General features: G+C 61.0%; 2 protein-coding genes across 2 annotated transcripts in view; both read left to right on the top strand.

Annotated features, from left to right (window-relative positions):
• Positions 1 to 288: 288 nt before the first annotated feature.
• BGN (biglycan) lies at positions 289 to 14,870 on the top strand. Its single transcript, XM_003918447.3, has 8 exons — positions 289 to 591; positions 9,995 to 10,243; positions 10,532 to 10,644; positions 11,154 to 11,367; positions 11,822 to 11,932; positions 12,123 to 12,216; positions 12,340 to 12,478; positions 13,544 to 14,870. The coding sequence occupies exons 2-8, from the start codon at positions 10,006 to 10,008 to the stop codon at positions 13,739 to 13,741; spliced, it is 1,107 nt and encodes a 368-aa protein (XP_003918496.1). The 5' UTR covers positions 289 to 591; positions 9,995 to 10,005; the 3' UTR covers positions 13,742 to 14,870.
• A 7,538-nt stretch (positions 14,871 to 22,408) lies between these two features.
• ATP2B3 (ATPase plasma membrane Ca2+ transporting 3) overlaps positions 22,409 to 25,268 on the top strand; it is a gene marked incomplete at its 3' end in the record, with an annotated part of 39,238 nt that continues 36,378 nt past the window's right edge. Inside the window, exon 1 of the mRNA XM_031660909.1 lies at positions 22,409 to 22,592. The remainder of the gene's footprint in view (positions 22,593 to 25,268) is intronic.

Raw genomic sequence — 25,268 nt, 5'->3', positions numbered from 1 at the left:
ACCAAATTCCAGGGGCCACTCACGGGCCTAGCAGCCCAAGGCCGCCTCCCCCTCGTCTTTCTTCCATCTCGCTTTCCTCTACCTGGCGAGATGCCAGCCAGCACCTCAGTGTCCCCATCTGGGCAGTGGAAAGTTTGACTCTCTGGGTCCTTGTTTGAGTGAGTGTGAGTGTGTCCGTTCCTTTGCTGTCTGCCCCAGGCGGGGGAAGGAGGATGGGGAGGTGGTGGGGGCGAGGGGGCGAGGGGGCGGGGGCTCAGCTAGTCCAGCCGTCTACAAGAAAATTGCTCCCTTTGAAGCTGCCAGGGGGGCCGGGAAGCCTGCCCCCTCCTGCCCGCCCGCCCTCTCCGCCCCACCAGCCCCCTCCCTTTTTTCCTCCCTCCCCGCCCTCTCCCCGCTGTCCCCTCCCCGTTGGCCCGCCTGCCCAGCCTTTAGCCTCCCTCCCGCCGCCTCTGTCTCCCTCTCTCCACAAACTGCCCAGGAGTGAGTAGCTGCTTTCGGTCCACCGGACAGACCGGACAGACAGACGTGCGGACGGCCCACCATCCCAGCCCGCCAACTAGCCAGCCTGAGCCTGGTGCCTCCCCTCTCCAGGTAGGGCTCCTGAGCCAGGCCCACTCCCGCCCTGCGCTGTCCGCACTGTCCCCTTGCTGGCCTCAAGCTGCCCCCTCAGCAACCCAGAGATGCCTCTGGCTCTGCTGCCTCCGCTGTCCCAAGCCCTGGTCTTGCTGTCCCCAGTGCCCCGAGGGTGTCCACAGATTTCCCCAGTGCTCTCTGTAGGCTGCTGATCCATGCCCCTTCATCGCCACCCTGCGGTCCCCTTGGTCCCTGTCAGGCTTCTGCCTCATCTCACCACCTTCCAGGCACCTTTCCCTCACCCCTTCCTTTCCCTCTCCCTTCTGACCTTGCTCGGCTTCATCCAGCTCTTGTCTCTCTGCCTCCCACTTGGGGTCCGTCTTCTTGGCTGCCACCCTAGAGCGTGGCTGGGTGACTGGCACCCCAGCTTTGCCAACGGCCATGTTTCATCATTGCAAGTCCCAGGCGCATGCTCCACTCCCTCAGCCTTGCTCTGCCCAGGCGCCTCCTTGCTCCAGGGCTTGGCACCTGGCCCGGGTTGGGTCGGGTCAGGGAGGACTGCCCAGCACCCACCGAGCTCAGCACCCAGGAGCAGTCCTCCGCTGCACTGCCTGAGGCCAGTCCTTAGCATGGGCTGAGAGACTTGGTTTCCCAGGCCTGCCCCAGGCACCCTGCCCAGATATTCCTTACTCACCCCCAGGTTAATGCCCTGCCTGTACTTCCTCTGTGAGAAGTATGGGTCCTGGGAGCCCTGGCTGCAAGGGCCCTGACTGGGGCTGCCTGGGTGGCTCAGCCCAGTCTGTTTTCCAGGACCCCCTTGGACTGGGACTCAGAATGGATGGGGAAGGGAAGGAGAGAAAATCAGGCAACTGTGCCATATTCCCCAGGGCGGACCTGGCTTGGGGTCCCAGAGGGGCCTGCCAAGGGACTCAGGAGAGGGAGTGCTCTGGAAGGTCCAGGGAAGGGAGCGCCCCCTCACTGCCCCGTGGGCGGGGCTGGGTGCCTGAGCGCCTGCTGAGCAGAGCAGGGGACCGAGGGACCTGCAGGGCACAGGACACATCAGTCTCCAGTGGTCTGTCTTGGTAGGCAGGTCTCTCTTCTGCTGTCCTGGCCGCCAGACTGCTCAGGTCCCATCCTCAGGGGCTCCTGTTTCTGTGCTCTCGCCCCTCCCTGTCTTGCCAGCTCTCTGCCCTATAGCAACTAATTGGAACTGAGACAAGCTGGAGATGCTCAGCACCCCCGCCCCCGTGCCAGAAAGGCTCCCGGGGACCAGCGCCCAGGGGTGCAGGTGAGCACCTCCTGGTGACACCCAGCTGCCTGTGCCAGCCGCACCCCAGGAGAGCTGGTATATGAGCAGGGGTGTCTTGGTGCGGAACATGTCCATGTATGGCCACTGTGGGCCAGCATAGTGAGCCTTTGAGGGCAAGCCCATGTGGGTGTATTGAAAGGAAGATGCGGGGCAGCCTCCAAGTCACCAGGGCTGGGTGGTGGGAGCAGGTTGTGAGCCAGGGAGCGCAGAGGGCTCCCATGGCAAGCTGGCCAGCTGTGGGTGGCAGCCCTGGCCTCCCTGGCCCACCTTCAAGCCCCAAGGACCCAGGTGGCAGTGGGCATTAACCCTACCACCGCATAGATGGGGAGTCTGGGAAAGGAAGGGGAGTGTTTCCAAGGCAAGAATGAGTTTCCTGTCTTTAGCAACATTCCAGAGTCACTCAGACAAAGCTATAGCGTGTCCCTTCCAGTGACAGCGCCAAGTCCCCAGAGGAGGGGTTTGTAATGAGTTCACACTTGACAGTTAGCACTCAGAGCCTTCAGCAAGGGCTTCTGAGTCCTTGCCACCCTGTGTAGAGGTGGGATGGGGACCTCCCGCTCTGTCGTCTCCCGTGCTTCCTGGGCCCACCCCCCACCATCTTCGGCCCACAAAATCCCCAGCACACGCCCCACCCGCAGGCCTAGCCCCAGCCCTGGGGTCCCTGGCGCCCCACCTGCCAGGGCCCCTCCCCTGCCTTGCTCACCCCCCAACACCCCTGATTGTTGAAAAGGTCTTCCCATGCCCACCACGACCTCCTCCCACTCATCTGTGGGTGGGAGAGCTTGGTCCCTGCCCCACGTTGCTCGCCTAGCGTCCAGGCCCACCACCAAGCCCCCGACAGGCATGGGAACCGCACTGGTGGGTGGGGACACACCAGCAGGGGGTCTTGCTCACACCGAGGGGCTGGGGGTGATGGTGGCTTTCCCAGGGCACCCTGCCTTGGGCTGCAGGCCGCTGGGTGGGCACCGGCTCCCTCAGAAGGCAGCCCAACCTGGGATCCTGCCGGCCGGGGCCTGGGGCGGTCAGTGCCCCAGCACCTGTCCTCTTCTGCTCAGATGCTGGGCTGGGAGAGCAGGGGCCACAGCTCGGCCACTCAGAGCCCTTTCTGCAAGTCTTAGAGGGACCAGTTCAGGGGGGCGTGCAGAGGGACTGCGCTGTGGGGAGGGCGCGTGGCTTGGTCCTCCTGGCCTGAGGCCAGCCTGGCCTAAGTGGCCTCCAGGACCCATGGCCTTCCAGAAAGAACCAGCTTCCCAGGGTTCCCTGGGGAAGGCCTGGGGCCACCTCTTCTGGAGGGGTGGGAGCTGTGCTTCATTCCTCCTTCCCCAGGTCCCCTTCCAGGCCGAAAGGTCCCCTCCCCGACCTGGAGCCCACAGCCAGAAGTCCCTTCTGGGACTCTAGACTCCTGGAAACCACCCCAGCTGCCTCCTCTGCCGTTTGCCTTCTTCTCCCGCCCCATCATGGCTCTGGGTCAGAACAGCCTCTGGGGCTCTGGGGTGGCTATGGAGGGGCCGCCAGCCTTGGCTCTTCCAAGGACTGCAGAACCCTCCCCCTCCCAGCTTCCCACCTGCGCAGCTCCGATCCCAGCCAGCCCGAGGCAGGTCCCGGCTCCCTGGCAGGCCTGGTGAAGCTGCTGCCCATTCCCATGGGGCTCACTTCTGAGGCTTAGGGGCCTGGGGCTCTAGCCAGCCTTCTCGCATGGAACTCTCCCGGTCCACTGCATCTTAAGCCTGAGCTCCACTTAAACACTGACCTGAGATGAGCTGGAAGACCAGGGACCCAACAGACTCCGTGGACCTCTTGAACTTGCCTCTGCTGGGCATCCCAGTCCTGTTTGGTCCCTGAGGTGTTCAAATGGGCCAAGGGGAGCATAGTGGGCAGACATGGGTGGCCACAAGATTAGAAGGCAGCCCTGTCCATGGAGACAGGGGAAGTCTGGGAAGCCAGTGTGACTTTTATCCTCTGGAAGTCTGAGTCCCTGCTTGGCCTTGACTGCCATCCCATGGGTCTTGGAGGCTGCCCTCATGCAAGGATACACACACCCATAGGAGCCCAGCAGCCCTAGGAGCCTGAGGCTAAGCAGACTGTGGGCCGCACTGGCTGGCTGAAGGAGGCTAATCCCAGCCCAACCTGAGCCCCTGGCAGAAAGCGGGTTGCGGCAGGGAGGGGCTGCAGGAAACCCTCCTCTCCCCTCCTGGCCTTGGTGGGCCTGTACCAGGGAGGGAGGGAGGCAGGGCCCCAGGGTCTGGGGAGCAGGCCGGGAGCATCTTCCCTGGGGCCCTGAAGTGCTCACCTGGGGAGAAAATGGCTTTTCCAGGAGACGCCCCTGCAGACAGAGGCAGAGGTGAGAGGCTGGGTGGGGGCTGCCCTGCTGGCTGTGTTGGGGCTGAGGAGGGCCTTCTGGATCTGTGGGCCTTGGGGAGCTACTGATGGTGGCATCCAGAGAGAAGGGCCATGCTTCCAGGGGAGCTCCCTGCACAGCCCCGAAAGTGTGAGGCCTGCCAGCTTTGGGGCCTGTGGCATTGTCTGCAGTGGGCAAGGACACAGATGGACAGACAGACAGTGTGTGCAGTACCAGCTCTGCTGTTTCCTCACTGTGTGGCCTTGGGCAAGAGTTTGGGGCCAACTCCCTGAGCCTCAGTTTACCCCTTCATCAAGTCTTAAGAGTATTGCTTCCTTCTTATAGTCAACGGGGGACGGCAGGGGGCTAAGTAAAGAAATCACATGAGTCCCCTGCTCTGCCTCTGAGAGATGACAGCATCCTCCCTTTCCCTTGGAGACTCTAGCAGGAGGCCCAGAATCTCTTCAGGGAGTGGGGGGAGGGGGGCGGGCAGCAGTAGTCTGCATGCAGAGGACCAGGAGCACACAACAGGAAGGGCTGAGTCCTGCACTCCGCCGACTGTGGGGACAGGCTGGACCTCGACATGGGCACCACAGGTTGCAAAGGGCTGGCACAGAGATGTGGGAAGTGGCTGGGCGCATCAAGGGAGAACTCCACCCTTGTCCCCACCCTGCCAGAAAACCTCTGGAAAGGATTTGAGCAGCAGATGAGCCGGGGTTTCCCAGCCCCTCCACACGTGGCTGCGAGGCGAGCAGACACCCAAGCGTGGCTGCCTGAAGGGCATGCTGGGGCAATGGCAGGGGCTTGGAATGTGGCTGGGGTGCACAAGGTCCACCCCTCCCCACTCCAGCCCCCAGCCCCTCAGGCAGCCATTCCCACAGATGAACGCACACAGCAGGCTTTGGCAAGGCCATGGAGGTTACACATCCCCTCTCTGGTTGATGCCCAAGTGCAGACTGGAGCCATCAGTGGGGAGGGACTGGTGGACTGGGGCCTGGGAGAGTGGCGGGGGCAGGCCAGGTGTCAGTCAGGGCACAAGCAACTGGCTGCTGATTGAAACTGGGCCCAAAAGGCTTTGGCGGCCAGAGGGGAGGGAGGAAGGGCACAGTCCCGGGGACCCTGCAGGGCTGCGTGCAAGATGGCACGTGTGTCAGAGTTCAGGTCGGGTTGCTCAGGGGGGCAGACGCCCAGAGCTGAGGCTGCGGAGACAGCGTCCGGCGTCTGCCACTTGGCAGCTGTGAGCCACACCGTCTGCAGGCGAGCTCCCAGGGCCCGCCAGACCTCAAGCCCTGCTCCCGCCGCCCTTGGCCTGGCCTGAATGCCTGGCACCGACCCTCCATGCTCTCAGAGGCTGCCAACGCATCTTGTTTGGCTGTGACCTCAAGCAATCCAGTGCAGAGGACTGCGCTGGCTTTCAGAGGGGCAGACAAGGAGGGCCCTATTGGGGTGGTGGCGGAGGCTCCAGGAAGCCCAGCCTCCTCCCTCACTCACACCTGCGGTCGCCCAACCTGGGGCTCATGCCATTGCCGCTCCTGTCCTTTGCTCTAAAGAGGTGGCATCCAGGGAGCTCAGGGCACACTTTGATGGGGCTTGAAACCCTCCCTGAAGTCCCTGAGGACACATCCAGGGAGGCCAATGAAGGGAAACTGAGGCCCAGATGCCTCAGTTGTGGTGGTGGAGAGTTGAGGACTGGAGGGACTTGCTGTGGGTCTCTCAGGATCTGACTATGGGGTATTCCTGCTTCCTGGGCTGGGGGCCTCACCTGCCTTACCTCTGGATATATGTGTATGTATGTGTGTATGCATACATATGTATATGTGAATGTGTATGCATGTGTGTATAGATGTGTGCATGTATGTGTTTACATATGTGTATGTGTGTGCGTGTGCATGTATGCATGTGTGTACGTGTGTATAAGTGTGTATGTGTGCATATGTGTATGTGTGCATGTGTGTGTACATGTGCATGTATGTGTATAGGTGTGTGCATGAGTGTATGTGTATGTGTGCATCTGTGTATGTGTGTTTATATGTGTATACATATGTGTATGTGAATGTGTATACATGGGTATGCGTGTGTGTCTAGGTTTGTGCGTGTATATGTGTGTGTACATGTGTGTATAGGAGTGTGCATGTGTCTGTGCATGTATGTGTGTGGATGTGTGCCTGTATGTGGATGTGTGTGGATGTGTGTACATGTGTGTTTTGTGTAGGTGTGTGCATGTGTGTGTGCACGTGTGTGTGTATACGAGTGTGTATGTGTATGTGTGCATCTGTGTGTGTGTGTGTGTATGTGTGTACATGTGTGTGCATATTCTGGCAGGAGGGAGGGGCTCGGTGTGAGGTGGTGGGGAGAAGGCAGGGGCCAGGCTTTGGGAGAACAGCTGAGCCCATCCATCTCCAGAACCTCCAAACTGCCACCCCCAGTCTCGGGCATTCAGGCTCTCACAGGCCCAGAGACATGGCTGGAGCCCCTGTGGCTGAGGAGCACAGCTGAGAGCTCAGGGCCTAGAAGCGCCAAAGCTGAGTTCCAAGTCAGGCTGAGTGATTTGGGGGAAGTGAGAGCCTCTCTCTCGGCCTTAGCTTTTGTGTCCATAAAATGGGAATATTCATCATGCCAGCTCCAGGGGATCCTTCCCCCCAGGCTCCCCTGGCTCCCTCTGGCTTTATGGGCCCCTTGCCGCCTCCTGTGGGCTCAGACACAGAGCCTGTCCCTTCCTTGGGAGAGGTCTCAGTTTTGTGCCAGTTCTTTGAGGGGAAATGAGGGATGTGCCGGGAAGCCTGCCCGGCCCCCACTCCTCCAGCCTGCCCACTGCTTGGGCACAGCCATGAGCCATAGAAAACCAGCCAAACCTTGTCCTTCTGCCTCTGTCACGGGGCCCGAGTGTATGGGCCTCCCAGCCCTCAACCTCCCTCCCCGCTCCGAGGGAACCTCTTCCCCTTGCCCCTTTTTCAGTCTCTTGGAGACCCCCCAGACATCCTACTATATCAGTCAGCCTGCCTTCAGAGTCCTTGTTGCCCCACGGCTGGTCCCGGGAACCCACCTGAGACCCCGATGACCAGTCTTGCCATGACTGACTGCCCTGCGCCTGTGCCCCCTCCCCTGGTGGAGGGCCCGATTACCTAACAGGAGTGCCTGCAGGGAAGTCCCAGCTGCTGGGGAGACCCCTGGCCCCGGGGCAGGAGTCCCTGTAGAGTCCTCCTTCAGGCCAATGCGTGGGTCCTGGGGGCTCCAAGCTGGCCATGGTCAGATGGTCCTCTGTCCCCTCAGCCTTCCCCAGCCCCTCCCCACAGCCTCCCCTAGGCCCAGCCAGACCACCCCAACCCCACCTGTCCAGGTGGACTGCCCACCCTGGAGCTTTCCAGGGCTCTGGTGGGGCGTTCCAGCCCTGACTCACTCTCCCTGGGAGGTAGCGGCTTTGGCAGGGGCATCGGTAGGGAGGGGCAGGGCAGTCTCCTCCCTCCCCCACTCCAGCTTGCTCTCCTGCTTCCATCCTGCCCTTCCTGTTCTCTCCCACTGCTGCTGCTGCTGCTGCTGCTGCTGCTCCTCCTCCTCCTTCTCCTCCTCCTCCTGCCCCCGGGTGTCCAGTGGCACTGGGAGAGGGTCCCGCAGTGGCAGCAGGCATCAGAGGCCCTGCCCTGCCCTGTCCCGGAGGAAGGGAAACGCCATCCAGGTAGGTGAGTGTTGAGCCTTCTCCCTACTTGGGGGCCAAGACCCTCCGGGGGGTTCCCCTAGGTCCTGCCAGGCCGGCCTGGGGCTGGCAGGCCCTGGGTTGCAATTGTGGGGTCTCAAGGCTCAAAAGAATGAGGGAGACTGGGTGCTGCCCCAGCAGGGGCCTCCTGGTGACCCCAGGGGTCAGCATAAAGTCCAGCTCCACATGAGGGGGAAGCTGAGCTAAGCCTTGGGCTCTGACTCCTACTTTGCAGTATGGCCCGGGGCCTATGGGCTCAAGAGGGCTCTGGGGCCAGTTGCGGAAAGGCCACACCACTGGCCTGGCAGCTGCTATAGCCACAGCCTCACCACAGGCCCCTCTGTCCACGGGTGTGGGAGGGGGCATGGGCGGCTTCTAGAGGGGATGCCAGTGCAGAGGGGACGCATGCCAGCAGATGCTCCCTGGAGCGCCCGAGGAGCTGCAAGGGGGCGACAGGACAGGCCTCCATCCCAACCCTCTCCTGGGACTGATGGAACTGGAGGCACAGTGCTTGTGCTCAGACCCAACCTGGCCCCGAAGTGGCCTCAGGCCCCCGGTCCGCTGGCAGCAAGGACCCCAAAGCGGCAGCCCCCAGCAGCCAACCCAGCCCCCAGGTCAACTGGGGAAGCATCGGGCAGGGCGGGGCTGCTCAGAGAGTGCTGGCCTAGGGGGCAGAGCCCCCACCTCCCCACAGCCTCCTTAGACCCCTGCAACCAGCAGCTGGGCTTAGGGGGCTCACCTGGCCCTGCTGGAGCCCCAGACTGCCCCTCCCCAGCTAGTACTGGCCCTAAGTGAGGGTCTCCTGGGTGTGCGACTGCTTCAGGTCTACCAGAGGCCCTTGCTGCCCAGCTGGGCTCCCCGTCTCCAGATGCACCGAGGGCCACCCCAGGCTGGGTGGCGAGCAGGGCAGGCATGTTTATTCCCACTTAACAGATGGGGAAGGTGAGGCTGGGGTGAGACCTGGACCTTTGCCAGGCAGTCAGGGTGGATGGAGTGGTAGGAGAGGCAGGGCTCCAGCCTCTTCTTGTAGGGCACATTCCCGGCTGCCTCTGGACGGGAGACCGTGTCTGATGAGGAGGAAGGAGGCAAGCAGAGGTGGGTGCTGGTGGCAGGCTCGGGCAGGGCTGCTTCCCCTCCACTCCCACCCGCCGCCTCGGCTTGGGGGGCCTCAGGCAAGCCTGACCCTGCCCTGCCACCCTGGCGGCAGCCTGCTCCCCTGGGGGGCCTCTCTGAGCTGCCGAGGCTGTGGGCAGGGAGGAAGGGTAGGAGCACATCTAGGAGCTCCAGGGCTGTTTGAGCCAAGGCAGTGTGTGTGGGGGGCAGGGGGGCTGGGGCGAGTGGTCCAGAGGAGGAAGCCAAGGCCCACGGGCAGTGTTGGGGGCGTCATGGCCTCCACCTCTGGGGTCTCCACTCAGTGCTGCCTCAGCCAACTTTGCTCATGGCCTCAAAGGACACCCCCTCTTTCTCCACCCTGCCTCCCTGCCTTGGCCTTAGAGGGTCTCTGGGAAACGTGGGCAGGGTGGAAGGGGGGCTCAGGAGGTAGGAAGCAACTCAGAGTTGCCAAACTCAACTAACTTCATCCACGCTGCCCTGAGCCCAGAACTCAAAGGAAGGATTGGCCCGGATAGGAGGCCATAGTGGCGTCCCAAAAAGTGAATTCTTCAAAGCCCTTGAGGGCCAATGGTTAAGATTCCTCCTCCACCTCCTCCACACAGCCTCACGGATGCCCCTGCCCTAAAGCAGGCTTCTGGTAGACTCAGAGGCGTGGGGGCCTGCAGACTTGCTAATGAGGAGACATTTCATCGCCTGATTAAGCCAAGTCCTGTCCGGGATGGGGAGGGGGGTAGTGGAAGGGGTGAGGGGAGTGGAGTGGAAGGGGCTCCCTCCTTGCCAGCAGCATCCACTCCCTTCCTGCCTGGAGCCCTCTGCCCACACTCTGCCCTCTCCGCCTCCCGCCCCAGGGTCTGGCCGTCCCTGGTGAGGGATGGGAACGCAGTGCCACTGCACTCACGGAACACTAGCCCCTGGCATGGGGAAGATGGGCGGGTACTGGTGCTGAGAATCCCCCTGCCTCTTCCCCCAGGCCCATCCGCCATGTGGCCCCTGTGGCTCCTCGCGTCTCTGCTGGCCCTGAGCCAGGCCCTGCCCTTTGAGCAGAGGGGCTTCTGGGACTTCACCCTGGACGATGGGCCGTTCATGATGAATGATGAGGAAGCTTCGGGCGCCGACACCTCGGGCATCCTGGACCCGGACTCTGTCACACCCACCTACAGCGCCATGTGTCCTTTTGGCTGCCACTGCCACCTGCGGGTGGTTCAGTGCTCCGATCTGGGTTTGTCCCTGAGTGATGGGGAGTGGGGCATGCAAGGAGGCACAGGTGCAGCTTGAGAGCCCCTTCTGAGGGAGGCACATGCCGGTCCTGTGGGCTGGTGGCGAGCATGATGTGAGTGTAGGAGGGGTCCAGCCATCTGGCTGTGAGCTGTGCAGTTTGCACCCACTTGTGGTGGCATCCCCGTGTGCCCGTCGGTGTCGCGTGCGTGTGTCCCTGGGCCTCCCTGCGGTGGGGCTAGTCGACTGGATGGCTCCAAGTTCATGTTGCTGGTGGTCGTGGGGCCCCTAGGTCTGAAGTCTGTGCCCAAAGAGATCTCGCCTGATACCACACTGCTGGACCTGCAGAACAACGACATCTCTGAGCTCCGCAAGGATGATTTCAAGGGTCTCCAGCACCTCTATGTAAGGAGCTGGGAGGAACCAGCAGGCCTACAGCAGGGGGCAGGGGTCCGGGTGGGTGCATGTGCATGGACATGTGGGTATGAGAGGAGCTCGGGGACCCGTGGGCTTCAGGGTGAAGCCTGGAGCCAGCCGTGATGGGAGCTCCCGGGCTTGCAGCTCACCCATGTGGGTTTGAGCAACCGCAGCTGCAGGACTGGATCACTCAGCTCGTCTCCCTTCGTGACTGAAAACGTTTCATCACATCCATTCCTCCCAGCAACAGAGGAGAACGGATTTCATTGTAGCCAGTGTGTGTGTGAGGAAACTGAGGCTTGGAGCGGCAAGGCAGTGGTGGCACTGCTAAGGCTCAGGGCTGGGCCTGGGTGCTGCCTCCTGCCCCGCACTCTGCTCACAAGCACGGACTGACCTCCTCGAGGCCCAGTGGACTGGGGAGGCACAGGAAGGCAGGAGGGAGGGGCGGGTGGGGCAGGGAGTCCGCGCCTTCAGCTCCTCCTTCCGCCCTGCTTCAGGCCCTCGTCCTGGTGAACAACAAGATCTCCAAGATCCACGAGAAGGCCTTCAGCCCCCTACGGAAGCTGCAGAAGCTCTACATCTCCAAGAACCACCTGGTGGAGATCCCGCCCAACCTGCCCAGCTCCCTGGTGGAGCTCCGCATCCACGACAACCGCATCCGCAAGGTGCCCAAGGGCGTGTTCAGTGGGCTCCGGAACATGAACTGCATCGGTGAGCTGAAAGCCTCCCAGAACATTCCAGAGCCTTGTCTCAGGGCATGGGGAAGGGAGACCAAGGGACACCTTTAGAGGCTCGGTTCAAGAAAGAGTATGGTGAGAACAGTCAAAAGATAATCCATGAATTTCTTGGCAAATCCTCTATGCAGGCGATCACCATGGCTAAAGAGAAGACTGGGCCACAGGGGCCGGGTGGCTTCTGGGAGCCCTGTCTGCATCTCTGGCACTCCTCCCTTTCCTCTTGCTGCCCCTGGGGAGCTAGCAGTCCTGGGACTAGCAGTCCTGAACAGCTAGGAGTTTACAATTAGCCCGGTAAATTAGCAGAACTGCTTTCAGGAGATGGGAGCAGCCGGCAGTTAGCAGGGCTCACCACACTAGCCCGGAAATGACAGGACCCAGGGCTGTGCAGGGACCACCAGGCTCCCGGGCTAATGAGGTCTCTCACCTAGAGATGGGCGGGAACCCACTGGAGAACAGTGGCTTTGAACCTGGAGCCTTCGATGGCCTGAAGCTCAACTACCTGCGCATCTCAGAGGCCAAGTTGACTGGCATCCCCAAAGGTAGGAAGCCCACTCTTCCTGCGCGCCTGCCTACCTCACCCCCAACAGCACAGATGGCCAGGGTGGGGGCTCTGGATAGGCCCGGTCGACTCAGGGAAAGGCTCAACAGTCCCCTCCCGCCACCTGGGGCAGAGCTAGGGCCCCTGCCCTCAGCACCTGCATTCTCCCCTGTGCCCTCTTCTCCTGGCAGACCTCCCTGAGACCCTGAATGAACTCCACTTGGACCACAACAAAATCCAGGCTATCGAACTGGAGGACCTGCTCCGCTACTCCAAGCTGTACAGGTGAGGCCAGCCCGGCACTGCCCGAGGGTGATGCCAGAGTCCCTCAGTGCTGTGTGGCCCCTCGCGCCCAGCCCACCATCCTTCTCTCCAGCCTTTGAGTCCCTGTCATTCTCCCACTCACAGGCTGGGCCTGGGCCACAACCAGATCCGGATGATCGAGAACGGGAGCCTGAGCTTCTTGCCAACCCTCCGGGAGCTCCACTTGGACAACAACAAGCTGGCCAGGGTGCCCTCGGGGCTCCCAGACCTCAAGCTCCTCCAGGTGAGAGCTGGGCGTGCATAGCCAGGTTCCCTAAGGCTGGGCTGGGGGAAGCGTGCATGTCCCCAAGCAGTCCCTCAGCCCCTTGGCCTTCCTTCCCGGCCAACTCTGGGCATCTGCAAGGGAGCGGTCTTGATGCTCCCAGCTGGTGCTGAGGAGGCAGGGAGCAGGGGCTCCATGGTAGATACAGAGCAAGGCAGCCCGGTAGATCTTGGACCTGAGGGTCTCCAGGTGGGTCGGACACCAGAAAGATGTGGCAGAGTCCAGGGAGTCAAGAAACTGTGGGTGTGGGGGTGTACTGATCCGTGCCAAGACAGCGACAGCCCAGGACAGGAAGTAGGCTGAAGAGGGGGAGCACGGTCTTGCCTGGGATTCTGTCGGGAGCTTCCATCACTGGCCTGGCCCCCAACCAAATGGGTGGTGATCTTGGTCTTGCCCAGCTCTGCTCCATCCACACGTGTTTGGAGCACCCCCATCCGCACCAGCTGTGAGCCAGCACCACGCAGGCCATGCCCATGATGGGCTGAGAGCGCCCTCTAGTGGCCATTGTCATGTTCACTAGCACTGGGCTCCCAGCCCAACCCAGCAGGCGCCTTGCCTGCCCTCCTCTGCTCCTCTCCAAGACAGCAAGACAGTGGCTCCAGAGAGTTGGAGGGGCTGCTAGAGGGCGAGCTCCTCTGATGACTGGAAGAAAGAGGGGGGCACCCCAAGGGCTCTTTCTCCTCTCATGCCCCATGGAGTGTGAGGGTGCTCCCCCGAGGGTCAGGCCGCCTTTCCTTCACCTCACACCACCAAACACACCTCTACCCCAGCCCCACCCCCACATGTCCTCAACCTGCCCCACCTGAGACCCTCATCCTGGTCCCTGGTCGCATCCAGTGCCTTAATCCTGGCTGACACCCACACAAAGAACACGCCCATGCCTTGGTTTGCTCCTCCCAACAACAGGGAGCCTCTGGTGTGGCCCTTGAAGTAGGGTGCAGAGGTAACAGCAAAATGCCTCCTGGGGGCAGTGGGTTTGGCATGGAGGGAGGGAGGCCTGCAGTGACGCAGCCCGTCTACCTTCAGGTGGTCTATCTGCACTCCAACAACATCACCAAAGTGGGTGTCAACGACTTCTGTCCCGTGGGCTTCGGGGTGAAGCGGGCCTACTACAACGGCATCAGCCTCTTCAACAACCCCGTGCCCTACTGGGAGGTGCAGCCGGCCACTTTCCGCTGCGTCACTGACCGCCTGGCCATCCAGTTTGGCAACTACAAAAAGTAGAGGCAGCTGCAGCCACCGCGGGGCCTCGGTGGGGGTCTCTGGGGAACACAGCCAGACATCCTGATGGGGAGGCAGAGCCAGGAAGCTAAGCCAGGACCCAGCTGCGTCCAACCCGGCCCCCCACCTCAGGTCCCCGACCCCAGCTCGCCGCCCCATCACAGCCTCTCCCTGGCTCCCAAGGGTGCAGGTGGGCGCGAGGTCTGGCCCCTATCACATGCTCCCTCCGCCTCAGAGCTGCCCCTGCTCTCCCACCACAGCCACCCAGAGGCACCCCATGAAGCTTTTTTCTCATTCACTCCCAAACTCAAGTGTCCAAGGCTCCAGTCCTAGGAGAATAGTTCCTGGGTCAGCAGCCAGGAGGTGCTCCATAAGAATGGGGACAGTGAACTCTGCCAGGGCTGCTGCACCTGTCCAGACACGCATGTTCTGTTCCTCCTCCTCATGCATTTCCAGCCTTTCAACTCTCCCCACTGCCGCAGCTCCCCTCAGCCCCCTTGCAAGTTCATGGCCTGTCCTTCCCAGCCCCCCTGCTCCACTGGCCCTTCGACCAGTCCTCCCTTCTGTTCTTTCCCCTTCCTTCTCCTCTCTCTCTCTCTCTCTCTCTCTCTCTCTGTGTGTGTGTGTATGTGTGTCTTGTGCTTCCTCAGACCTTTCTCGCTTCTGAGCGTGGTGGCCTGTCCCCTCCATCTCTCCAAACCTGGCTTTGCCTGTCCCTTTCTCTCCACACCCTCTGGCCTTCTGCCTTGAGCTGGGTCTGCTTTCTGTCTGTCCGTCCTGCACCCAGCCCCTGCCCACGAAACCCCAGGGACAGCGGCCTCCTCAGCCTGCCCTGCTCAGGCCTTGCCCCCAAACCTGTACAGTCCCAGAGGAGGCTGGAAGTTGGAGGCCCAGCATCCTGCCCAGATGACACCATCAAGGAGGGGAGCCTTAGGCCTGTCAGGCCCTGGCCCTTCTGCCCCAAAGAGAGGAGAGGCCCCACATTCCGCCAGAGTCCCAGACACCGGTTTTCATGGAACCCCCTCACCGCCACTGGCGGCTAGGTCTCCCCTTTCCTTCTGGTTCAGCGCAAGGAGGGGCTGCTTCTGAGGTCGGTGGCTGTCTTTCCATTAAAGAAACACTGTGCAACACGGCTCCGTGCACTGCTCCTGTGGCGGCCTGGCCTCTCCATGCCCCTCCTGGCCCTTGGGCTCCTCGCCCTCAGAAGAGGGGCCCCGTCATCCTCAGATCTGGGCTAGCCCCTTTCCCCTCCCTCCTAGACACTCATGGTCCCAGCTGTCCTGAGACGGGGCTCCAGAATCCAAACGGGCCTGAATGGCACCTGCCCTCTCAGCGTGGAGCGTTTGCCAAGAGCACACCGACTGCAGGCACCGGGCTAGAGCCTGGAAATCTAAGCGGGACCCGGCCTGCCCAGCTCCATGGAGTCTAGGGTTCACAACGAGGCACCACCAACACCCAAGGGGACACGGGAGGGATGGGGCCCCATGGAGCCAGGGCAGGGTGCTGTGTGCACCCACTTGCATTGGCCTGGCCTTGGCTCCCCAGCCAGCCCCCTAGCAAGTCACACTGTGTGCCAGGAGAGCTGAGCTCGGGCTGCAAGGCATTGGCACTGGCTCCAGAGAGGATCCAGGTCAGCTGCATGCTGGGGACACAGGTCGTCCCGGAAAGGACAGCTTGGAGGGGGACAGTCTCCAGAGCAACACTACCACCTGTGACCTTCCTTCGGCCCTGCACGAAGAGCCTCAGAGCAGGTGGCGGAAGCTGGGGCTTCCCTGGGCAGCTCCAGGCTCCCAACAGCAATAGAGTGGGCAGGGCCCGCGTGAGTCACAGCCTGGCACTGTGTGTTGGCTCCTCGCACATAACTGTGTCTTTAAGCCTGGACTGGCACTGGGGCACTGGCGTTCCCAGGTTTCTCCTTCCTGGGATAGGAGGTGCCACGCAGTGTGGTGGCCCAGTGATAGAATGTCACCATCAGCATCATAGCACTATTCTGGGCCATGTGCTCCACGGCCTGGCAATGTCTGCTGAGTTGGGCAGGCGTGGTGCAAGGGAACTGGCCAGAGGCCAGGAGTCAAGGCTTCGGGCAAGTCCCCTCACTGGCTGGGAGGAGGGGCAGCCAGCGCCGCGGCCTGGCAGAGATGGAAAGACGGGGCTTCCGCCCATTCATCTGTGAGTGAGTCTTGGGGCACTGGCTCCGTGTTCAGTGGGTCCAACACAGCCCCCGTGAATCTCTGTCCACTCTTCCTGCCTCCCTCCCATCCCTCCTGTGCCTCCTTTCCTCTCTGTCTCCCTCTCATTTCATACATCTTTATCACACCCGTCCTCTGCATGTCCCAGCTCGGGGATGCAGTGTGGGTGGAGGACAAGCTAGCAGGACGAGTGTGATATAGGTGGTCAGTGCAGAGGAAGGCATCCTGCGGGCTGCGTGCTTAGTCCACACAGCAGGGGGTGCCCTGCGGGCAGCACACACTCTGCCCGGACGGGGTGCCAAGTCCCCCAGGCAGGAGCCCAGAGCTGGACAGGGTCACAGCCTGCAAGGGCTTCTGGGTCATGGTGGAAGGTGAGCTCCATCCTCAAAGCAGTTGGTCCTGACCACAGTGTGAAGATGAATCGCGTAGCCTCACTCCACCGCCAAGTGTGGTAAAAACTGTTAAATAATACTAGCCAAGGTGAGACTGATTTGGGCTTAAAAAGAAAATGGCTGGGCGTGGTGGCTCACGGCTGTCATCTCAGCACTTTGGGAGGCCAAGGTAGGAAGACTGCTTGAGGCCAGGAGTCCAAGACCAGCCTGGGCAACATAGTGAGACCCCGTCTCTAAGAAACAAAAAACTAAAAAATTAGCTAGGCATTGGGCACACGCCGGTGGTCCCAGCTACTCAGGGGACTGAGGTGGGAGGATCACTTGTGCTGGGAAGGTTCTCCCTGCAAGCTGCCAATCCCCCACATTTATTTGCAAGTGGCTTGGAAAGTAGGACTGTGCTCAGGGCCCCAGCTGTGGCACAGGAAGGCCCAGGGTGGACAACAGATGGGCTGCAGGTTCCAGCCCATCTTTGCTTGAGTAAGATCCCCTGAACTTAGGGACAGATTGGGTGTAATGTGAGAACGGGGTTGGTTGTGATGCTCCCTGGCCTGGAGAGGGGAAGAGGGCCCTGAGGACCCCCGACTGAGGGCCAGAAGCATCCCGGAGCTGTTGGAAGGCAGCAGGCGTGGGCTTACACACGTATGCACGCACACGCACAAACACACGTGCACACGCACACAAATGCATACACAAACACGCATGCACACATGAACACACGTGCACACGCACACAAATGCATACACAAACACGCATGCACACATGCACACTTGAACACACAAACACAAGCACACAGAAACACAAACATGCCACACAAACACATGTGCATACAAACACGCACAGCCATGAAGGTCACAAAGCCGCTTCCTTGGGGCCGTTTCCCAGCATTTGCTGCAGGTCAGGTGCCTTCTGGGCACAGCAGGGCCCAGCGGGAGCCTAAGCCGAATCCACTGCTAGGGTTTAGACGAGTCTGGGCTTGCCAAAGGGACGGCGAGCCAGACCTTGGCAGGCTGGGCCCACAATGCAGGCAGGACCCCTGAGGGACACGACCCTTCCTTGGAGGGCTGCAGGGGCAGGTGGCAGGCCTGGGAGCCAAGTCAGAGGGGCTGCCCTGAGGAGCTGGCAGTGGCCTGGTCTCCAGGCTCTGCTCCCACAGACTCCAGCTCTAGTCTCAGGAGGCAGGGACCACAGGAAGAGGCCAAGCCCCTGCCTGCCACTCTGGACAGCCAGGGCAGGGCAACATCGCCAGCAGAGAGACTTTGTCTCCCTCAGCTTCTGGGAGGGCACAGCCTCTTTGGTGCCCTGGAGAACCCTGGGCAGCCTGGGTGCTGAAAGGCCCTGATGCCTGCTGCACAGGGGCAGCCAGGGCCCAGGCAAGAGGTCCCAGGGGACTATGCTGGAGCTGCACTGGCAGGAGTCATGCCCAAAGAACCATCTGTCTCTCTTACACACACACTGACACACTCACACGGTCACACTCACACACACAAGGGACACACACACACAAACTCACACTCACAGACTCACACACACCCACACACACTCACTCACGCACACTCACACACTCTCACACAATCACACTGACACACACTCACAAACTCACACACACACTCACGCACTCACACCCACACACACTCTCACACACTGTCAATCACACACTCACAAACTCACACTCACATACACTTGCACACACACAGTCACACACTCACACTCTCACACACACTAACACACACACACACACTCTGCATTGCCAGTCAGAGCTTTCCAGAACCACCAGGCGTGGATGTACTCAAGCCAAGCAGCCCAAGAAGCCTGTGTTGTGCTGTGGGCAGGGCTCTGCCAAGCTGGAGCTCCTCGGTGGCCCAGCTGGGACTTGGATGAGTGGCCCGAGGCCACTGTCATGAATAACCACAAACCGGGTGGCTCACCACAGAGGACATAGACCCTCTCCCAGTCCTGGAGGCCAGAAGTCGGAAATCCAGGTGTCTCAGGGCCACACTCCCCCGAGAAGCTCTAGGGAAGGCTTCTTCCTGCCTCTCCCAGCTCCGGAAGGCTCCAGGTGTCCTGGGCTTGTGGCCACCTCATTCCACTTTGCCACTGCAATCACATGGCTTCTTGTGGGGGGGTGCATGTGAGTGTGTGTGCATGAGTGTGCATATGTGTGTGCATATGTGTGTGCGTGCGTGTGAGCATGTTTGTGTGTATGTTTGTGTGTGTGACTGTGTGTATGTGTGGGGTGTCTGCATGTGTGTTTATGTGTGCAATGTGTGTGTATGTGTTTCTGTGTCTGTATGTGTGTCTTGTGTATGCATGTGTATGAGTGTGTGCATATGTGTGTGTCTGTGTGTGACTGTGTGTGTATGTGTATTTTGGGGGGGTGTGGGTGCATATGTGTGCATGTGTGTGTATGTGTGTGTTTCTGTTTGTGTATATGTGTCTCTGTGCATGGGTGTGGGTGGGAGCATGTGTGTGCGTGTGTGAGAGTGTGTGTGTGTAATCTCCCCCTTATAAGGACACTTGTCACTGCATGCAGGGCTTGCCTGGATAACCCAGGATAACCCCACATCTCAAGATTCTTCACTTGATCACATCAGCAAAGACCCTATTTGCGAATAAGGTTGCATTCCGGTTCCAGGGGTTGGGACAAGGACACCTCCGTGGGGGCATTTTTAGCCTGCCCCTGGGCTGCAAGTGGATGTGGGCTTGGTCCCTGAGGACTTGGGGAAGGGGCTAGGACCTCAGCCAGGGAGACAGTGGGCATGAGAAGACGGGATGGGGGGCCCGGGCCCAGCCAAAGGGGCCCTCACTTCAGAGCTGGCCAAGGCGTTGCTGTCCCAACAGTGGCAGGAGGGACCTGCTCAAGGAGGCGGCATGGCCTAGAGGCCCGGGAGAGAAGGGGCCTGGTGACCAGGTAGGGGCCAAGGAGCCAAGAGAGAAAGCAGTTGTGGGAGGGGAGCAGGGACTGAAGGGGCTGGAGGCAGATGGAGAGAGGGAGGGGTGAGAGTGGGGATGAGGCAGCCAGGAGGGGCGGTGGGGGCAGCTGCTGAGAGCGGGGTGTTCTCTGTGGCTTTTGTTTCCCAGGCAATCATCAGCAATGTGGAAGAGTGTGGTGGGGACAGAGGCCTGGTGCACCCTAAGGAGGCAGGTCCAGGGCATGGTGGGGCAGGCTGGCTTGGGACCTGGGAGGGAGCTGGAAAGCAGAGTGGTCTGGGCCTCCCTGGGTTTGGCTCCCTAAGTACTCCCAGTGCAGAGGACAGGACTTGCTGTGTGGGAGAACTTTCTAGTAAAGCTCCCACCTCTTTACTGATGGAGGACCCAAGAGGGGCTGGCCAGTGAGCAAGGATCACCAGTGACACTGGCAGCATTTGCCTGGCACTCAGGTGTCTTCATTCCCAGGCCTGGGCCCTCAGGGCTCTGGGCTGGGAACCAACAGACACAAACCACAGAGAAAGGACCATCACCTTACCTGGCCATTAGCTGTTTAGGGGCCACAGTTTGCTGAGGACTGGGGACTTCCATGAAACTTTGTTCCTTGGCCATCTGACCTTGGCCCCAGTGGGCTCATCACAAAGGTATGCACCATGGTCAACTCTTGACTGGATTAGCCATGAGCAGTGCCCTGGGGGCCCAGGGACAGAGGCAAAGTGGTGGGGCAGGTAACCCCTGCCTCAGATTTTCTCCCACAGACTTGCTTCTTCCCCTGCCCACACATGTCTGCTAAGAGGTGTTTGTCTTCAGCCAGGACCCACTCCTTGCCCAAGGGATGCTCCTGCTGGGGGCCACCAAAGGAGGCCGGCTCAGCAGACTGCCTCTGCCTTTGCTCACTCCAGAGCAGGGCCCTGGGGCCTGGGATGGAAGGACATGACCCCAGGGAGCCCGCCACAGTGTGGGAGGCCAAGAAGGAACACGACCTGAATGTGCTGGGGAAGGGAGGCCACGGGCCCTCAGGAGGCACTCCTGTGCCCACAATTCCTCTGCCCTCCTGTGGTGCCTGGGGGCATGGGGGGCAGCTGGCCTCCCGGCCGGGGGCCAAAATCCAGTTTACAACCTGCTCGGGGTGGGATCCAGTGTCCTCTGGGCCTCCACTTCCCCATCTGGAATGTGGGGTAGTAAGAGGAGCGACTCCAAGATGGCAGGGCTCTCGAGAAATGGCCAGAACTTAGCTCACGATAAATTTCCAGCATGATTGGGGCTTGCTTTAGTCTTGATTTTTCCCATTTGGGGCAATGGGAAGTCACAGACTGTGTGTGTGTGATGGGGGGATGTCCCCATGGCAGCTCTGGGCCCTGAGGAGCACATGCCCCAGGCTCAGGAAAAGCTGCCTCAGAGTTGGCGTGGAAGGGGACTGCATGAGTGTGGAAATGAATATGTGTGAGAGTGTGAGTGTGGGTGCAAACCGAGTGGGGAGTGTGTGTGTGAGTGTGACTGTGAGTAACTGTGTGTGTGTGCATGTATGTGCCCGTGTGCTCATTGGATGAGTGTGTGAGTTGTGTAGGTGTGAGAGCATGTAACTATGCATGAATCATTGTGTAACTGTGTGGGCCACCGAGCTGGTGTGGGTGAGGGTGTGTGAGTGAGCACATATGACTGTGAGGATGTGTGTGCGTGAGATTGTGTGTGCATGAGTGTGTGTGTGTTTGTGTAGGTAGGTGAGCGAGCATGAGTTCCTGCATATGAGCAGGTGTGAGTATGTGTGCATGCATGTGAGTGGGTGTGAGTAAGCATGTGTGAGCGCACATGTGAGCAGGTGTCTGAGTGTGTGTGTGCGCGAACCTCAGCCCACACTGAGAGGTGCCAGGGGCTTGGCCCTGGCTCTGGGATGCCAAATCTCGCTGGCTTTCCACAGAACCAGCTGCTTCCTGTGGAAGGGAGGAGCAGTCTGTGGGGTTTGTGACAGTTCCCTGGTGGCAGGGGCAGCAGAACCTTCCTGTCCTTTTGGTCCCTAGCACAGTGGTGCCTCCTCAAAGAGGCCTTCCCTGAGCCGCCAGCAGCCTCTTTCATGGCTCCCCATCAATGGGGTTCCATAACCCTGACCTCAGCGGCATGAGCACATTTGCCATCTGCTGGCCACTCCCTGCTTTGTGGTCCCTGCTGTGTCCCCGGTGTTCAGCTCTGGTCTGGCACACAGCATGTCCAGGGCCCTCTTTGTCCAAGGCAAGAAAGAATTCAAGGCTGCATCCAGGCCTCTTGCACCTGCCTCAGGCTCCCGCCCAGAGCCTCTACCTGTGCCCCAGCGAGCATTCTCTGCTCGCTGCTCAGAATGCTGGCAAAGGCCGACCCTGGGGTCAGAGGCCTCCACTGCCCTTGGAGCTGGGAAGCCTGGGGATCCACCGGCAGGCATGGGGGTCTCTGTCCAGGTAGGTGGGAACGCATGCTTGTGGGCTTGGACAGGTGTCTGCACTGGGGTTTGTCTGTGAGTCTGTCTCCACTCACACCGGGGATGTATGTGCCCCTGCGTGTCTGTCTCTGGCGCCCACCTGTGTGCAGTCTCTGTGTTCTGCCTAACCGTGTTCCCGTGATAAGCAACGGTGAGTATCTCTGGTAAGCGCGGCTTCTTCTGGGTAGACGCATTTGGACATCTGTACTCTCAACAGGTAGTGTGAGTTTGCAGGAGATCACCAATGCCTTGGAACCCACCGAGGCAAGACCCAAGGACCCCACGCTACACATCAGCCACCTGGCTCTGTGCCCCATTTTATTGTTGGGGAGAAGCACCTAGAGGGCAGGGGTCTGGAGAGGTAGTGGCAGCCTGGTGCCCCAGCCGCAAGCTCAGGGTGCTCTCTCTGCACTCACAGGTGCCATGGTCCCCCAGTTTCCATCCCCACCCACCCCCACTGGGCCAGTGCCCTTTGGGGGCAATGCCAGGCCTGGAAGGGCGGGCACCCCGCGCGTCCTGGGAACAGAAGGGCACGCACCGGGTGCGTAGCACCAGAGCCCCGAGGCCCCTGCGCCGCGCACCGCCCCCCGCGCCCGCTCCCTCCTCCCTCCCTTCTCCTCACCAAGCTCCCTCCCCCTCCCCCCTCCCTCCCTCCGCGCTCAGAGCTGCGGTTGGAGCCGAGCGCGCCGCGTCGCCCGCCGCCGGTGCAGAGCGTGGGGAGCACTCGGCCGGCCGCAGCCCTCGCCAGCCGCGGAGGGTCGCGTCCCGCGCCTCTGGCCAGGCCGCCCCGTGCCCGGGCCTTTCCGTCCTTGGAGCAGATCGTTGCCCGCCTGGCGCCCGCCTGCAGTGACAGCGCCCGCCGGAGCCGAGGCCGCGGCGGCGGCCGTGCCCATGCCCGGGTAAGTGGTGCTCGGGGCGCGCGGGCGCCGCCGGGGTGGGCGCGGGCGCGGCGCGGGCACAGACGCGGGCGGGGATGGGAGGATGACCCGGCAGGTGGTGCGGCGGCAGGTAGAGGGACCCGGGTCCCCGCCCGAGGCACCTGAGCCCCGCGCCGGGCCTGCGTGTCCTTGCGGCACCGCGGCCGCGCGTCACCCCGGGGCCCCAGGCCGGCGGGCAGCGCCCCGCACCCTGCACCCTGCGCCCCGCGTCGCGCGCGCACGCGCATCCGTGTCTGAGGAACAAGGCCTTTGGGGGCTGCGGGCCGGGGCTCAGGGTGGGCACAGCCGGGGGCGCGGGATCTGGGCCGGGAGCCCGCCGGTGCGCACGCACCTTCCCAGAGTCTCGGGCACCCCCTCCCCCCCGCGCCCTCACACTGTATCATCCTTCCCCTCTCGCGTTCCCACACCGTTCCCCGCACGCCCACGCGGCTGCCCAGCAGACCCCACCGTGGTCATGGGCAGTGCCCATGAGGAGCCGCCCCCGGGGCCGCACTTAGGTAACTTCTCCATCCCTCCAGGAACGGCTGTCTCCCCCTCCTCGCCTCTGTGACCTTGGCCAGCTTTTCCTGTGGCCGCCTCCGTTTTCTCACGGGTGAAAGCTCTGGCTTTAAGATTCTGGAATTTGGAATAGCAGGTGCCGCATCTCTCAGAGCCTGAGACGATGGGCTTCTCTCTCTATGACCTGGTGTCCTTCCTTCTGCTGGCCCTTCCGGGGGTTGGTGGCTCAGCCAGCCGGCTGAGGAGAGGTGGGAGGCAGGGCAGGGGCATGGCGCACGGGCAGGTCAGAGCTGGAGGGAGTCTTGGAGAGCCCCCGGGGTGACGGCTCCATGAGGGTTTAGGAGAAACTGTGGAAATGCTCCTTGGCTCACTCAAGGGGCAGGGAAGGGACCAGAATTCTTCAACTAGATGCTTGCCATTTTCTGGCGAGGCCATATAACTTTCAAAGATGAAGCCCCGAGGCTTCCGACCCCAAGGGAGTCCCTACCTGCTGAAGGATCAAGTCCAGCCTGTCCCCAGCTGGCCCCCATCGTGAATTCCACTGGCACCCTAAAAGTCAGCGACTTCCCCTGGCTGACTTGGACGCCAGTCTGGCAGACACCCCCTGCACTTCCTCCCCTCCTTTGCCCACTAGGCTCTGTGCCCTCGCCCCTGCCATCACCCCTTACCAGTCAGTGAGCATCTTAAGGCAGGGACTGGCTCTTCATTTGCACAGGCCTGGCACAGAGTGGGCACCTGGTTTCTGCATGGCATATTCATGACCTTGACCTCACTGAATCTGCAAACTCACTGAACAGGAGAGGAAAGGCCTGGACTTTTGTCCCCATTTTTCAGATGGGATCATTGAGGCCCCCAAGAGGAGAAGGGACTCAGCCCTGAATTGAGGCCACTTCCTTCTTGAGCAGATGGCTGGGGACATTCCTATGGACCTGGTGGAGCAGGGAGGCAGGGAGAGGTTATCATAATAATCAAAGGCCAGCCCCACTTCCTGAGCTCCATCTGAGTCTTACATCAACCACACGAGTGAATGGCTGTTTTCATCCCCAACCCCCACCCCCCGCCGCCTCTTTTCACAGATGAAGAAACCAAAGCCATGTGGCTCATGAAAGGGGAGCTGGGATGCCGAGGAGAGGGCTGGGGATGCCTGGGCCCCTATGGGACACAGCTGAGACCCAGCAGAGGGTCCCAGGGTGAGGTCAGCCCTCAAGTCTGCACCATTGGAAGGGGCTGGGAACTTGTGGTCCCGGGCCATTGATTGTCTCTGCTGCAGGCCCCAAGGCAGGGGGGGGCCAAGGACACAGCCAGTCTCCATCAGCTCCACCTGGGCCATGCCCAGCACGGCCAGGTGGTTTGAGTGCAGGGGCAGGCTCTCACACAGCAGGGGGCAACAGACAGATGGATGTGGGGCAGGCGTGGGAGGGGGCTTGCACAGAGCCAGAAGGAGAGCCAGTCCCTAGAGGAAGGAAACCCCTAAGGCTAAGAGCATGCCAGGGGACAGCCACAATGCCAGGTGATGGAGATGCCCCAATCGGCCCCCGAGGGGCAAGGAAGGGGCCAGAGGAGGCTCATGTGGGCGCCTAGGGCTTAAGCGACAGCAGCCCCATACCTGATGGTCTTTGTGACCTTGGCCAAGTCCCTTCTCCATTCCAGATCCAGGGAGGGTGGGGGTGGGCCTGGGCGAGCTGGAGCTTCAGAGGTTGAATCATTCACTAGCGGGAGAAGCCAAGCCTGTGAGTCAGTGAGTGCTCTCCATCCCAGAACGTCTGCTCCCAGCCCAGGGATGCAACCATGGAGTGCCGGGGTCAGCTGTGGAGGACCCTCTGAGAATGTCTTGTGGAAAGGGGCGCCTTGCCTGCCCAGTAGACAGGACAAGGGTGCCCCAGAGCCCCAGGGGCTTCTGAGAGCTGAGTGCCCTCTGGGCCTCTTGCAGCCAGCAAAGCCAGGCAGAGCTTCCTCTGGCCTTTGCACCTCCTCCCCCACCTCACAGAGCAAGTCATCAGCACATATGAACTCCCTTCTGATTTTAAATTGATGGCTTGTGTATTTCACCAATGGCCACTGTCTCCATCAGTGGTCAGTAGCACATCAAGTAATGTCAACAATGATAATAGTTATAATGGCAGTCACTTTATGTCAGAC

The sequence above is a fragment of the Papio anubis genome, chromosome X (genome assembly GCF_008728515.1).
Source record: "Papio anubis isolate 15944 chromosome X, Panubis1.0, whole genome shotgun sequence".
Classification (NCBI taxonomy): Eukaryota; Metazoa; Chordata; class Mammalia; order Primates; family Cercopithecidae; genus Papio; species Papio anubis.
This window is presented reverse-complemented; position numbering and strand designations above follow the sequence as displayed.

What these genes read in the sequence shown, in the direction of transcription:
- BGN (XM_003918447.3), top strand. Translation starts at nt 10,006, where the DNA reads ATGTGGCCCCTGTGGCTCCTCGCGTCTCTGCTGGCCCTGAGCCAGGCC. An exon ending in GTTGACTGGCATCCCCAAAG is followed by an intron (nt 11,933 to 12,122) that starts GTAGGAAGCCCA and finishes TTCTCCTGGCAG; the next exon opens with ACCTCCCTGAGACCCTGAAT. An exon ending in CGCTACTCCAAGCTGTACAG is followed by an intron (nt 12,217 to 12,339) that starts GTGAGGCCAGCC and finishes TCCCACTCACAG; the next exon opens with GCTGGGCCTGGGCCACAACC.